The sequence below is a fragment of the Galeopterus variegatus genome, unplaced genomic scaffold (assembly GCF_000696425.1).
Source record: "Galeopterus variegatus unplaced genomic scaffold, G_variegatus-3.0.2 Scaffold103, whole genome shotgun sequence".
In the NCBI taxonomy this organism is placed as follows: Eukaryota; Metazoa; Chordata; class Mammalia; order Dermoptera; family Cynocephalidae; genus Galeopterus; species Galeopterus variegatus.
The window spans coordinates 480,559-496,617 of record NW_007726214.1 but is presented as its reverse complement, the minus strand read 5'-3'; the positions used below and the strand labels follow the sequence as shown (position 1 = coordinate 496,617).

Genomic DNA, 16,059 nt, shown 5'->3' with positions numbered 1-16,059 from the left:
GTACCAGACCGGGACCGGCAACGGGATTGCAACCCTCAGTGTTGCCCCCGCACCTCGCTCAGCCAGTGAGCGGCCGGTCTGTATGTGGGATCCGAACCCTTGGCGGGAGCGCCGCCACGCTTCCCAAGCGGCGCACTATAGCAGTGCGCCACCGGGCTGGCCCTAAAAATTTCCTTCTTTTTAATGGCCAGCATAATGGTTTGAATGCTGCCTTCTGCCAGTTCTGACTTCCCAATAAGAATGTGGGGGAAAAAAGACACCTAAAAATGGCCCTATAATCAGTGGTGTTCTGGTAAATTCTTAATGATCAGCTCTATGATAGAAACAAATCCTGAGACATTTCCTGATTTCCATGCTCCTATGATGTCCAACTTCAGACTACCAACACGGTGTCACTGAATGAGGATTTGGGAAGAAATGTCTTAGCACACCACTGATAGAGTGAACTATTTGTTCCCTAAATTTGGATATAACATTTTACATATTTTACAGAATGCTTTTTCTTCACACCTGAACCTTTGAAGGTAACTTAAAGGTCTAAAATAAAATATGAATTTCTGTTTAGAATAATTCACACCAAAAACTAAAACAAAGCACTGATTTTTTTTCTTAAGAACGTGAGATTTATTTTATATAAGGTATATACAAAAGATTAATTTGTAATGTCTTATTAACAAGATAATCAATTTACAAGATAGAACATGGAAAATTTGGGGCATTCTAGGAAATTCCTTGGGAGTCTGGATAATAGTATCACTTCTTCTCGAAGCCTTTCCTGGATTCCCCTCTCTAACGTACCTTCAGTAAAATTAACCATTCCCTCTTTTGTGCTTCTATGTAGTCTATTCAGACTTCTATAGTGGTCCTATATCATTGCTTGTTTTCCCCCAGTTACTAAACTGTTAGCTAAGACCAGAAACTATGCATTATTCAGGTTATATCCCCAGCACTTAGTAAAGTATCTGACACATAGTAGGTACTTAATTAATATTGGTCCAATAAATTAAATATTAAAATAAACTCACATTTGGGTGAAAATTAAAGGCAACAATAGAAAACAAACCTAAAGAGATACTTACCATTTTATTCTGAAAAATTTTTCCACTTCTTGTTTTGCTTTCAGACACATCAAGTTCAGATGTTTTACTGACTAACTGCTCAACCTAGAAAAGGAAATAATTACACAAAACCATACAATCTAATAAAATCCTTTCATAATGTAATTAAACATAAAATTCAGGGTCTTGTTACGTTAAGTTAATGAAAACCAGTAATTTTGAGTTGGTTCATACTGTCACAAAATGCACGAAAGTGAAGATAGTGAAACTGACATTGTACACAATTGACCATTCACTAAACTGAGAAAGTCCCAAATGATCACAAGGCACTACCCTTCCAGAAGATAAGAACTTTAGTCCACTCACATTTGAGAAAGGGGCTGGGCAGAGAAAGGTGGACAATCAATCTTCAATCCCATTATTTCCAAGTTCATATTATCTAAGTCTGTTATGTCAGAATTTTACCATATATGGAAAACAAAATTAAACATGTTCTGCTCCATGGCAACAAAAATCTATTATTTACTCTATTTGTAAATACAAAGCAGCATGGAGTAAATAATTGCATAAGAGTCTATCTAGATCTGAAATTCTGAGATTCTACAAATAGTATTTAGTTTTATTACTAAACAAATCCAACAATAATATACTCAAAACATACAATTACCAGATTTTGTTAATAATAATAACTCTAAATACCTAGGTTTATTCTAAAAGATCTAGAACAAGAAAATCTGAGAAATAACTAAGTAAGCATATAAGCAACCATCTTTTGAAAAAACAAAAGAGAGATGGAACTATAAGGTTTCTACCTGAGAATGAGAAATTGAAAGATCTAGACTCTCTTTAGACCTCATCATTTCATCTTCCTCACAAACTAAAGTTGGTTCTGTAAAAAAAACAACAGAGAAGTTAAAACAGTATAAAACTGAACTGTACGTGAGTTAATCTACATTTTCATTAACTTCTTACCTCCAAGTTCAGAAGATCCAGGGTTTTTTTTCTGCTCTTCCATTTTAGTTTCAATGTCAAAATCATCCTGCATAATTATGTAAGGAAGAAAAATTGGACACATTTCAAAAAGAAATTAAAACAATTGGGTGGCAGTATTTATGAACAAGTTTGTTTTACGTGAAGGCTAAATATAATATAAAACTACAACTACCTTATGCTTGCTAGAAATAAAAACAGTTCTAGAATTATTATCATAAGGCAACTTATTTATCCAAAGTATAAAATACTATTTTTCTTTACTTTGCAGGGTTGCTCTAAGGACAAATGATAAAAATATACAACTTTCTCTACAAATACATGATAATTCTAAGAATCCTTAGATCTTCCTATTGTTTGAGGGCACTAAATTAGACATATGTGTTCACACAAGCTATCACTTCTTTTTTTTCTTTTCTTTTTTTTTTTTTACAAAAGATGACTGGTAAGGGGATCCCAACCCTTGACTAGGTATTGTCAGCATCACGCTCTCCCAAGTGAGCCAACCAGCCATCCCTATATAGGGATCTGAACCCATGCCCTTGGTGTCATCAGCATCACACACTCCCAAGTGAGCCATAGGCCAGCCCTCAACCTACCACTTCTACAGCTCTGAAATTTCCTTTTTCTTTTTTCCTTTTTGTCTTTTTTCGTGACCGGTAACGGGATCGCAACCCTCGGTGTTGCGCCCGTACCGCGACCGGCAACGGGATCGCAACCCTCGGTGTCGCGCACGCACCACGCTCAACCAGTGAGTGGACCGGTCTCTATAAGGGATCGAACCCTTGGTGGGAGGGTCGCCACGCTCCCAAGCGCTGCACTCTCCCGAGTGCGCCACCGGGCCGGCCCTACAGCTCTGGAATTTCTGTACAAATGTTAGAAACACCTATTTTCCATTCGTTCTTTTTCAGTGGTCACTTTTACTTTGAAGGTGTGAAAAGGTGTTGGGACTTCTCCCACATTTAAGTACATAGGCTCTCCTTCAAATATTACTCCTTCACAATCACCATCCTTAAAACCAGGAGGCTGGTAATCTGGGGGTGTAACTGCAAAAAAGTAAGTATAAACTGTGCTGTACATGAAATTGAAGAAAATATTATTATTATTATTATAAAAATACATGCAGATTCAATAAATTTCAAATAGTATAGAAGAGCATAAAATAAAAAGTAAAAATCCTTCTACTATTTCCAAGTCCTCATTTTATTTTACTTGGAGGTATCCTTTGTTTTCTTCACTTGACTGGCTGTATGACCTTGAGCAAATTATTTATCATCCCTGATTTGGTTTCCTCATCTGCAAAATGGGGAAAATAATAGTACCTATTTCACAGAGTCATTTCTGGATATTAAAATGAATTAAAGTGTTATAAAATTTTCAGAACAACACTAGCATATAATGAGTATTTCAAAAATGTTAGCTGCTGTTGTTGCTTTATGTTCTTGAAGACATTATGTATGTAATAAAATATATAATATTTAATATTTATATAGGCTTTAGGAAATATATATATATAATATATTATAATATATAATATATATATGATATATATATATAATATCACCTCTAAAAACATAAATGAGATCATACCGTTCTTTACCTAGTTGGGTTTTTTTTTTTCCTTTTTATCTTTTTTACTAACCAGTAACGGGATCGCAACCCTCAGTGTCACGCCCGTACCAGGGACCGGCAGCGGGATCGCAACCCTCAGTGTTGCACCCGCACCACGCTCAACCAGTGAGCGGGAACCAGTCTCCACATGGGATCCAAACCCTTGGCGGGAGCGCCGCCGCGCTCCCAAGCGGCACACTCTCCAGTGCGCCACCGGGCCAGCCCTACCTAGTTGTTTTTAACTTAATAATATCTCTTTAAATCATAAAAAAATATATATCTCTCGGATAACTTAGCACATTCTTTTAACAGCTTGCACAGTACTCTATATTATACAGATGCACTATAATTTATTTATTCAAGCCCCAATTAAGGACACTCAAGTTTTTTCCAGTTTGTTCCTATTTTAGCCAATGCTATAATGAAAATCCTTATAAATATGTAACTTTGCATATTTGTGCAACTATGTTCTCAAGATATTTTTCTAGCTATAGAATTTCTGGCTTAAAGAGAATGTACATTTAAAACTTTGATACTGACAAACTGTCCTCTAAAAATGTTGCACCTATATACATTCCCTCAAGAATGTATAAAAGCGGCTGCTTCCCCACACCCTTCCTAATAGTGGGTTTATAAGTTTACCAATCTCATAAGTGAGAACTGGTATCTCACTGTTTCATTTAATTATAAGTGAGGTTATACTTCACATGGGTATGTTCCTATCACTAGAAAAGTGTATATTTTAAATCCCATTTTTGCAAATCCTTCTTTTTCAAATATTGATATTAAATGTAAATTTTATAATTTCAAAATAAATATAACAATTTAGGTGCTAAAACATTTGGAATGAAAACCAATTGTTTCAATAATAATAAAACATGCAAGAAACAACTGAAACATGTATGTATTACAAATAGTACCTTCATCATAGTAAAAAAGTTTCATGGTCAAACAAACATCATTAGGTAAAGGTCCCAGATTTTGCATTAGAATATAAATCTTGCGAATGAGGAGAATACTCGCTTTCTTGGTGTCAGCAGATGACATGCTAGATTCATTGCTCTGGTTTTTACTGGAAGAGAATCACGTATTAATTTCTTTTATAAAACCTGTGGCCATAACTTCACATTCTAACTATTTAAATTTCTTATTCCTATTATAGCATTAAGTTGTTAAGTTGAAAGTTACTATAAAATGTGTTTTAATGTCATTATTATAAAAAGCTTAACTAATAATTTACATAAATTGAATTAATATGTATTTTATATAAGGTGTTTAAAGAAAACAAATGATAGATTTTAATTATATTTCTAATCACTCAGTTCTCTTTCTACAATTAAAAAACTATATAATTAGCCAAAGAATCCTGGCTTGAAGCTACTCCAAACCACCATTCCATTTTGCACAGCTACATTTTGATGGTTAATTGGGGATGTTTGAAGTTTCAAATTAATCCTGAAGTTTAACTACAGAGTATTAATACGAATAAGTGGTAACTTGTAATACAAAAAGAAAACTATAGAACAATACCTTATGAAGTCCATGATTGGTCCACCATCGGTGTACTTGAATTTAAATTGGTAACATTCTGAAATTGTCTTAAATAGAAAATATTGCAGTTATGTATCTATATACAGTACCGGCTGCCAGATAGCTCTATATTGCTTTTGTACAACTCTTAACATTCAGTCAGTACTTTTTTTGTCATGTTAATCCCTATTGGTCCAATGAAACTTTCAAGTCCTCATAGTCTATTCCCATGGACTTGGATTTGGAGCTTCAGTTTTGGAGAGATATTTATTCCCCCCTCATTGCAATGTATGTTATGTATACTAGATGGAAGGAACTCCTTAGCTTGCAGATAAAAAAGTCACCATTCCTCAGCTGAGTGTCTGAGCACAGGGCTTAAATCTTTTCTATATTGTAACTACAGGCAAGCCATTTTAAGCCTTCTATGTTTCAGTTTCTCTAGCTAAAAAAAGAGGTTGAAAACAGTATCTATTTCATTGGTGGTTGTGAATATTTACCAAATGGGATAAATTAAACAGAGTACTTTAAAAAGTTCCTGACATGCAGTAAACATTCAATAAATATTAGTACATTGGCAAGGTTGTTCATTTACTTATAGAAAAAATGCCCAACTGTAAACGTATAAAACTAAATGAACATTTTCAGAACAATCAGTTTTTTGAACAATCAACTAATTCATAGCCTTTGTCCAAATGATCTGCTTTGTCACCATGGACATACTTGTATATTAAGCATAAATTGTAGGTGTAGGTATTGGGAAAAAAGAGACATTCTCAGCCCTCCTGAAGCTCAAATACTTTTATTACTTTTTTACATTTCAGTGCTCACATAGGGATATGGATCAGAGCTCTCTCCATGTTTTTTAAATTGGTTTAAATCTGCTTCTCCATGACTGAGTGAAACATTATATTGCAACAGCTGTAGTGTAATGACAGAGCACCAAGATTATGAACTGGCTTTACTAGGTTCAAATACTTGTTCTGCCAGTTCTGCCACTGTAACCTTAGGCAAGAAACCTGTACCTAGATTTCTCAATCTGTAAAGTAGGAATGATAATGGAAGTTTCCCCATGAAGGTTTTGGGTTTTTTTTTTTTTTTTTTTTAAAGATGACCGGTAAGGGGATCTTAACCCTTGACTTGGTGTTGTCAGCACCACGCTCAGCCAGTGAGCGAACCGGCCATCCCTATGTGGGATCCGAACCCGTGGCCTTGGTGTTATCAGCACCACACTCTCCCGAGTGAGCCACGGGCCGGCCCCCGGTTTTGGGGGTTTTTGTGTTTTTTTGTTTGGTTTTTGGGGCAGCTGGCCAGTCCAAGGATCTGAACCCATGACCTTGGTATTATAAGGCTGTTCTCTAACCAACTGAGCTAACCGGCCAACCCCAACCTCATGAAGTTTGTGATGAGTAAATGACATAATGCACATAAAGCCCCAAAGAACAAAGCCTAATATAGAAAAAGCACTCAATAGATCTTTCCCTATTATTTCCTGTCTTTGGTTTTCCCTTTCTTTTCTTGTCCTCCCTTCTCCCCTTTAATTGTCAGATGAACAGGAGGATGTGGCTGGATTGGGATGAATGTTCAAAGGATGAGTTTCTTATTTTCCTCAAACTCCAAGCCCTTTCATAATTCTAGACAAAGAATATTGTAAAAAAAAAAAAAAAAACAGAAGTCAGGAGATTTAGGTTATTTCTAACAGCTTGTAAGCTTTGTGGCCTAGATCATCCACATAATCTCTCTTGTAATAAGTGTATTAAGCTGTTTAAAGACAACAGTACAAGCCCTGCCTTACCTCAGAAGAGTTTTATGAAGTTCAAATGTGAAAAAAAAAAAAATGAAAGTGCACTGACTGATTAAAGCGCAATTAAAAGCATAAGATATTATACTATAGTTTTATGTTATTTTTAGGTATTAGAGGCATTATGTTTCTTTACTAATTTAAGCACACTTACCTGAGGGTCTTCTGGATTGGTGTATACCTATTTAAAAATAATTTATAATTGAGTTATCTAAGACTAAGTATTCAAGAAGAATTAAATTGGATGTTTAGACTAAACTAATAAGTGAACTCAGCAAAACAAAATGACCTCCCAAAATATTAGTTTATTAACTTTTTCCCCATTGAATAGATCAGCTGTTTGAATAAAGTATCATAATTGTTTTAGTATAATTCAATAAAGCAAGGCCAAATTTGACAGTCTTTAAAAAAAGAACGTATAATTTAAAAATACTTACAGCTAGAACAACCATCCTTAGCTGAAATACAAGGAACAAAAATCTTAATTGTCTTCTTTAAAATATCAAAGAACAAAAATCTTAATTGTCTTCTTTTTCTTTGTCCTATTTCAACATGTAATCCTAATAACAAATAATCATTGCAGAAGACAGAACTTCTTTCAAGCCTTTAAGTCTTAGATATGTTTCCCTTCCCCAAAATATCTATCTCTATTTGACTTACTCATGGCTGAAATTCATGTCATCATTTTATTTTTTATTTATTTTATTTTTTAAAAGATGACCGGTAAGATCTTAACCCTTGACTTGGTGCTGTCAGCACCACGCTCACCCAGTGAGCTAACCGGCCATCCCTATTTGGGATCTGAACCTGTGGCCTTGGTGTTATCAGCACCACACTCTCCCAAGTGAGCCACAGGCCAGCCCCAGTCATCACTTTATTTTATTGCCTTAAGCAAACAGGACATTACTTCAGGTTACAAGGAAAATATATACTGTGAAGTAACACATTAAACCTTACCAATATGAGAACTGATTTTGAAAAGAGAAAAAGTAGACAGTTCGGGGTCCCATGCATTTAATAAAGGAAGGAGGCTTAGGAGACCATAGAAACAGAAAATTACAGGAAATCACTCAAGCAAGTGATCTGCCAAAAATCTAAGAATCGTTCTTGATTCTGATCTTTTCCTCATACTCTACAACTAATCCATCCATCCACAAATCCAATCAGTTCTACCACCAAATCTATCCTGAATCTCCTCCCCTGCTATCCTGGTCTAAGCCAGCATTATTTCTCAATAGTACTACAGTAATGGCCTAAGTGCTATTCTCCTTACTCTCAGTCTTATTCTTCTGTAGCAGGCAGAGTGATTTTTTAAATTTTTATTTATTTTTTTAAAGATGACCGGTAAGGGGATCTTAACCCTTGACTTGGTGTTGTCAGCACCATGCTCTGCCAAGTGAGCCAACCTGCCATCCGTATATAGGGATCTAAACCCGTGGCCTTGGTGTTATCAGCACCACACTCTCCCAAATGAGCCACGGGCCAGCCCCTGATTTTTTAAATTTTTAAATGTAAATCAAATGATATTACATTTCTACTTAAAACCTTCAAATGGCTCTTCTTTGCACCCAGAATAGAACCCGAACTCCTTACCTACACAGCACTGAATGATCTGGCTCTGTCAATCTCCCCACGCTCATCTCAAACCATTTTCCCGTACCACAAAATTGCATTCTGGTCACACTGGCTTTCCTTTTGTTCTTGGAACTCTCCAAATTCCCGTCCAACTCTTTGTATTTGCTGCTCTGCCAGGAATATTCTTTTCCAAAATCAATACCTGGCTGGCTTCTTCTCATTCAGGTATCAGCTTAAATGCCACTTCCTCAGAGAAGTTCCTCTGACCATATGGTCTAAATTTACCCCATCTCTCCATTTACCAAATACCCTTCCTAAAAATTTTAATGAAATTTAATGCTATTGGAAAGTATCTGATTTACTTGTTTATTGGCTGTTTCCGACTATAGAAGGAACCCTCTTTGTTTTGTTGACCACTGCTAGCTTACCCAGCTCCTACCTAGAAAATGTGCCTAGCACATAGCAGGCACTCAATATTTTCTATGCCTTAATGAGGAATGTTAGGCCATGGATAAAAATTCACCTTCTTTACAATTTTGCCTAGAGCTGGACTTTATACATAAAATTATGCTAAGAATGGAAAAAAAAGGCTTGTAGTCTATCATAAAACCATCTTAATTAAAATTTCACTAATTCAAAATTTGTGACAATTTAACATAGACTATATAAAAATTTAATTTTGAACCCTAATTAAGAAATAATTTATTAGATTATTAGTATAAGAAAGATTATAGAAGGCATGTGAAACTAATAAAGTATTTTTTCTTTTTTAAAGATGACCGGTAGGGGGATCTTAACCCTCGATTTGGTGTTGTCAGTACCATGCTCTCCAAAGTGAGCCACAGGCCGGCCCTATGAATGAAGTATTTTAAAGGACTTTTTAATTCATTAATTTTTTGTAAGTTAATATGAGTTATTAACACAAATGAGTGTTAATTAACCAAAACTAACTTGAAAATTTTATTTAGTATTAATTTCATTAGCTTTAAATGAGGAAAAGATAAGTCTTTAAAATATTCAAATGTTCATTCAGAGTTTTAATTAACTCATATTGGCCTATGTCTAAGTTAATTTAAATCAATGATTTACCATGTGGTAATTGTTGTTAGATTTGTAGAATATAAACTATAGAAAAAAAGAATAAAGAAATATTGAAAGACTTACATATTTTTTCTGTAAAGCATCATAACATCCTAGCATCCTAAAAAAAAATCAAGAATTCTTTTTTAGATTAAATGCATTTCCAGAAAATAGTTCTTTATAAATCTCCATATTACCTCATTACTATATAACACAAAAATTTCTTATTAAAGCTCTCTTCTTATTAACTAGCTTAAAACAAAACATAAAAGAACAATGTGGCAGAAATATAAAATGATGATAGTAGATGAAAGAAAAAATATAAAATATCTGACAGCTATTTGTGGAGACCAATAATAGGAAAATGAAGCCTGCTCATATGGAGCATGAAATAAAGGACAATTTTAACACAAAAATTCAATGACTTGCAAAAATGGTATCCAGTAGTAAACGGCAAATCACTTAGATCTGGTTAAACACTGGAAAGTATTCGAGGTACAAAAAAATGTGATTTAAGAAAAAAAATTTTTTCTATCTTTAGGTATTCTTTTACTTACCATTTTACTAACTGTGTAGATCCTGGACAATTTTTATCTTCTCTCAGAATTTTGACACAAAGATCTAAACACAAATATGATAAAATAAATACAGAGTTACTTAAGAACAGTAAACAATTAGAAATTTTAAATGAAGGATATTTTCTTCACCTGTCTATTACAGGTATATTAATAATGGCAATGAACTTCCAGATGATTGTTATTATTAAAGGAATTAAAGGAGAAAAGTTTATATAATAGTCTTTATCATTATCATAAAATGCTATCATAATGATTAGAATGCAAGTTGATAGTAGAAAAAATTTTCATTCTTAAAAATTATAGAATACATAAAATTAGATATAATGCTTTCATGCCATCATTATCCAAGAGTCTTAGAATATTTGCTATGGAACCTTATCCCAGTAAAATACTTGGGATATTGTAAAAGATGTTAACTGGCTATCAAAGACAAAAACGTTGCAAAGAAGCAATATGTAACAAAGTGGAAAGGACTGAGAGCATCTCTCAGCCTCAGGTTCCTTATTTGAAAAAGAGGGATAGTACCTATGAGTTAACAAGATATCATACATAACATAGTGCTAACCAAATTGCCCAGTATAGTCGGTGCACAATATTATACATATATTATATTCTAGGAAAAAAATTTTATTATAGTATAAACTGGCGGTATTATTTTTACTTCCCTGAAATAGCACAAGAACATAACATAACAGTGTTTTTATCGATATACTCTGTCATTATAAGCATAATGTCAGGTGAAATCATACTTGAGAAACTGAGGAAAACTTTTATAATTAAATGCTTTCAAAGGTATTGAATATACTTTTAAAAATACTAGATGTCCAACCAAAACCTGTACATGAACATGGCATTACTCATGGTAGTCAAAAAGAGGAAACAACCTAATGTTCATCAACTGATGAATGGATAAAGTACGATACAGCCATACATTGAAACATTATTCAGCAATGAAAAGGAATGAAGTACTAATTCATGCTACAACATGGAAGAACCTTGAAAACACTATGGTAAGTCAAAGAAGCCAGTCACAAAGGACCACATATTGTATGATTCCATTTCTATGATATGTCCACAGAACAGGTAAAGCCACAGAGACAGAAAGTAGATTTGCGGTTTCCTGCAACTGGCAAGGTTTGGGGTAAGTAGATAGAGAATGGGTATGGGGTGTCTTTTTGGGGTGATGAAAATGTTCTAAAATCGACTGTGGTGATGGTTGCACAACTCCGTGAATATATTAAAAATCACTGAATTGTGTACTTTTGAGTGAATTGTCAGATATGTGAATTATATTAATAAAGCTGCTGTTAAAAAAGAAAATTTCTAAGTCAAAAATTACAGTTTTAGAGCAAGGCAAAAATATTTATTTATTTTTTGCGGCTGGCTGGTAAGGGAATCCAAACTGACCTTGGTGTTACCAGCACCCTACTCTCCTAAGTGAGCTAATCAGCCAGCCCTCCAGAGCAAGCCTAAACAAAAATAACTTTATAAAAGAAAGTTTTAAATATTATATTACCATCTAGATATCTTGTTCCATAAGCACATTCTGGAAATATTCCTCTCAAATATGTGATGCAGGATACTGAAACTGCTAGAAGCCTCTTCACTAACACCAAAGATTGCTGCTCAGTTGATATCTTATTGGGAAATACCAATGCACTCTAAAATTCAAGGGAAATTAAAACAATTTAGAGTTATTAAAAATAGTTTCTCTGGACTTAAAGTAGATCCAATTTTGCATAAGCCTGGTACTCTTCTGAAGAATTCCTCCCCATATTGGTTAGTAATCCCCAGGGAGTCAGGATAGCTTCAAAGATGTGAGGGTGTTTCTAAGGTAAATGCCTAAAGCTAATGTGCAACAAGTGCTTAAGAAAGACTCTCCTTGCAGATAACTGTCTGTAAATGCACAATACATGGATTGATAACATGGACTTTTCTCTTTAATTACTGACTAGGTTTAATACAGATTAACTGCAATGCAAGATCCTATGCAAAGATGATAATTTTGTCTTTGTCTCTGGGTCACCAACATTCATTTTCTACAGGTAGATGACTATGAACAATAATTTCATCAAAGCAACAAAACAGCATTAATTAATACCTAATGTAAATTAAATTTGAGCCAGCAATTTAATGCAATGGATCAAACATCCAGTATAATTCTCCATTAATTCAAAATAATTTAGCAAATATCTTCATTTCTTAAAATATGGGAGTTTCCTGGTATGATTAAAGTCTCAAACAGCTGAGTTTAACTTTCAATTATAAAAACGAAGTAGTTGAGACTTCAAGAAACACTAAAATCAGCTAACTTAAAATATACAAAAATATAAGAAATCATACCATGGAAGTCCGCTGCAACTGTGCAGTGGCCATCTTCTTCTACTAAAGTATGTTCTTTAATTCAACCTTGTGATAACAGATAAAAGCTTTAACGTCAGATGTCATTTTTATCTCTAACATTCTAGCTTACTATGTACAAAGTTGGAAAGAATTTTATGTGACTAATTTTAAGATTTCTTCACTTAAAATGGAATCTTCAAAAACCTAGAGGTCCACATTGCTGTATAACTATTTTGAGTACGGTCCTAATTTTAAGCCATTTGACCAGCAAATCTCACATAAATGGGTTATTAAGAAACTCTTCAGAAGAACTTTTTAAGACGGCACAATCTTCCCATTTTTCTCCATCCAGCATTGACAACATTGCACAGGTAGGTTTTAGGTAATGAAAAAAGTGCCCCTAGCAAATACTTTTAAATCGTTTAATTTTTTTTTAAAAATTGAAGTTTCAAAATAACCGAGTCAGGTAACTTTCCTTGACTGAACTTTAGCATGGCTCTGGGTATAAATACTGTATACTCTATGGAACAGCCATAAATGGGCAACAGAAAATATTCTAGATTTTTGTGACCGATTCTAATTTCTTAATTATAATCTTGGTACACTGACGTAAGTTTCAATTTTTTGGTACCAATTTCACTTTAATCATACAATTCAACTAGAAGAACTCTCCAAATAGTCAAACTTCATAGAAGAGTCTGTAAACGATTAAATTTATCCTGATAAAGCCTATACTAGCCGCCAGTGTTAACCCTATCTGAAGAATCACTTGTGAAAAGTAAGTATACATTTTCCCCCAAACATTTCGCCATTAAGACCCTAAGAACTTAAAAGCAGGCGTGAGCTACAGAAAAAAGGTCCGAAAAAGAGATTAAAAAGTCCAAAAAAACCAACAAACCCACAAATATATTACGTAACATCTGAGGGGCTCACGCCGGAGACGAGAAGAGCTGCACTTTCTGGCACGAGCTTTGCCTGACGCGCATGCGCCTTCCTTCAACGGTCGCCCGCGGAAGCACGACAGTGGCCTTTTGACCCCCGGTCGAGATCACCTTTCCCGCCAAGAGCAGCGCAAGGCGCGCCGGGAACCCCAGATGCGGGAAGATTACAGCGCCATGTCTCAGAGAAAAAGCAGAGGGTCAATAGGGGAAGGTTAAGTAAGTGCATGTGCAAAGCCTTCCTGCAGTGATCAAAGTGTTCTCAGCCGCCATTTAATTCATCATATTAAATTCTGATTGTTTTCTGACTTTTGATTTTGTTATTGGATCTACCACATATTGTGTTCCCGCCTTTCAGTCTCCTGTGTTTTCAGGAAACCAGTTACTCTAGCAGTCTCCTACTTAGTAATACTACTGTTATGTCTGTGGGGACAATGGATAACTTTGAAAGTAATTTATGTCTCATTTAGAAACAAAATAATAAAATCAGAGCAGTAGATAGTTGAGATTATCCAGTAGTACAATATTCTTAGTTTACAAATTGTTACATATCCAAGTAAGTTATGTTAGTAGTGTAACATATAATTATTCATAAACCTTGATATATCTTCATTATGGGCAAGGAAACAGCCACCCCAAATATGAAAAGATTTGCCTGAAGTCATTCAATTAGGAGAGGAATGAAGACTAGAACCCTGTTTTCAAGATCAAAAATAGTCAAAATCTTGGTCTAATAATTATTTTGCTTTATCTTTTTCTCACATTTAAAGTTTACAAAGGGCTTTCCCATTCACTATCTTTTTATTACTTTGCTTCGTACAAGAACCTTGTGAGGAAGACACAGGTATTATCCCAATTTTAGAAATGAGAAAACAGACTAGGGCAATTATCTGTATTGATGTAGACAGTTACAACTCGATGTAAGTGTATGAAAAAAAGGCACTGGATTTAAGGAGAAAGTCAAAAGTGGAGAAACTTTATTTATGTTTTTTTCCCAACATTTTATGTCTTCAATAACATACACAGTGGTTACCAGCCATATTCATAACAAAGATTATTCATAAAATATATCTAAAAATAACATTTTTTTCCTTTTCAGTGTGAAAAGCTACAGAATGTCCCAGTGAGAGTGGTGGGTTGAGGGGAATAAAGAGGTTGGAATAGGGGGACCTTGGCTTCCCCACAGTCCAAGCCCCCAAACATCCTCTCTCTACCTGGGACCCAGCACAATCCCTCATTAGGAAGAGGGATCAGAGGATCTGTCTGACCCTGGGGCTGGGACAAAGGAGAAACAATTTCGATGGGAAGGTGGGTCATGGAAGGCCTCTCTGGGGAAATGACATTTAAGTTACAACCAGAAGGATGAGTAACACACACACACACAAACACACACACACACAGAGGCAGGAGTATTATGGGCAGAGAGAAAAACACTTGCAAAGGCCCTAAAGAAGGAAGTACTTCAAAAATTGAAGCAAGGCCAGTGTTGCTACACCATAGCAAATGTGGAAAACAGTGGCTTCAGATGAGATAGGAAAGCCAGTGTATGTTGAACTTAATAGTCAATGTTAATTAAAGCATTGTATTTTGTTTTAGTTATGATGGGAGTTATTGAAAGGTTGCAACTGGGAGGGGTATTATCTAATTCATATTTTTAAAAGATCATTCTGGCTGTTGGTTGGGGAATGAATTGAAGGTTGGTTGTGGAATTGGTTCATTAGCAAAGATACATTGATTCATCTTGAGTAGTTATGTACTTTGAGGATTGCTTTATTATCATTTTTAAAGATAGCCATGTTCAGATTTATAGTCTTTCTGGTAATTAGAGTGTGCATACCTGAAGCATCATCAAGATTCTTATCCAGAAGAGAAGAGTAAGAAAAGAATAATTTATTCAAAGAAATAATGTCTCTGTTGTCATTTTCTTGCGAGTCCAGTGGAATCCTAGTTCTGGAATATTTAAATCTCATTTCTTTACCTTTATTATGCACTTATAAGTCTTGTCAACTTTTACTCTATGATGGTTCCTAGATTTGCTCTGGGTTTTTTTTTTTTTTCCTTCTGTTTTCACAGGGTGTAGGGAGAGTTTCCTCCTGTTTATTTTCTTTAAATCATCGTACATATAGGTTCCAGAATAAGTTTTTCTTAATTTTCTTTTTAGAAATAGACTTGATTTCTACAAGTTTGAAATTACTTATTGCTAAAAATTTCCCCTTATGTTGGGTCTACAATGAAGATTTTAGTTAAATATTTCATTACTCATTTAGTTCAGGCATTCTTTACCTGGGATTCACAACTCCCAAAGCCTTCGCGGATAGAATTCAGAAAATTTGTAAATTTGTATGGAGGAAAAATTTACATTTTTATTTTCACTAATGTAGGGGAGGAAAAATATCTCCTTCTACCCATCTTAAGTCCATAGCTGAGGCCCCTATAACACAAGACAAATTAACAAAAGTATACAAATTCATTTAGTATAAGTTTTACATGACATGGGAGCCTTCATAAGGAAATGAGGATTTGAAGAAACAGTTAAACCTGTTTTTTTGTTTTTTTTT

At 34.6% G+C, this 16,059-nt stretch overlaps 2 protein-coding genes across 2 annotated transcripts in view; both read right to left on the bottom strand.

Annotated features, from left to right (window-relative positions):
- The window catches only part of HORMAD1 (HORMA domain containing 1), a 16,698-nt gene extending 4,074 nt beyond the window's left edge, over positions 1-12,624 (bottom strand). Inside the window, 12 exon segments of the mRNA XM_008584591.1 lie at positions 1,080-1,163; positions 1,871-1,947; positions 2,031-2,097; positions 2,853-3,094; positions 4,580-4,731; positions 5,190-5,257; positions 7,142-7,168; positions 7,425-7,445; positions 9,727-9,763; positions 10,200-10,263; positions 11,737-11,881; positions 12,564-12,624. Coding sequence (XP_008582813.1) covers positions 1,080-1,163; positions 1,871-1,947; positions 2,031-2,097; positions 2,853-3,094; positions 4,580-4,731; positions 5,190-5,257; positions 7,142-7,168; positions 7,425-7,445; positions 9,727-9,763; positions 10,200-10,263; positions 11,737-11,881; positions 12,564-12,596 — 1,017 coding nt within the window. The 5' untranslated portion in view covers positions 12,597-12,624.
- Positions 12,625-13,492: 868 nt separating this feature from the next.
- LOC103600584 (HORMA domain-containing protein 1-like) overlaps positions 13,493-16,059 on the bottom strand; it is a 16,403-nt gene continuing 13,836 nt past the window's right edge. Inside the window, exons 13-14 of the mRNA XM_008584876.1 lie at positions 15,785-15,807; positions 13,493-13,682 (exon numbers count right to left, since the gene is read on the bottom strand). Of these exons, the coding sequence (XP_008583098.1) occupies positions 13,493-13,682; positions 15,785-15,807 (213 nt within the window). The remainder of the gene's footprint in view (positions 13,683-15,784; positions 15,808-16,059) is intronic.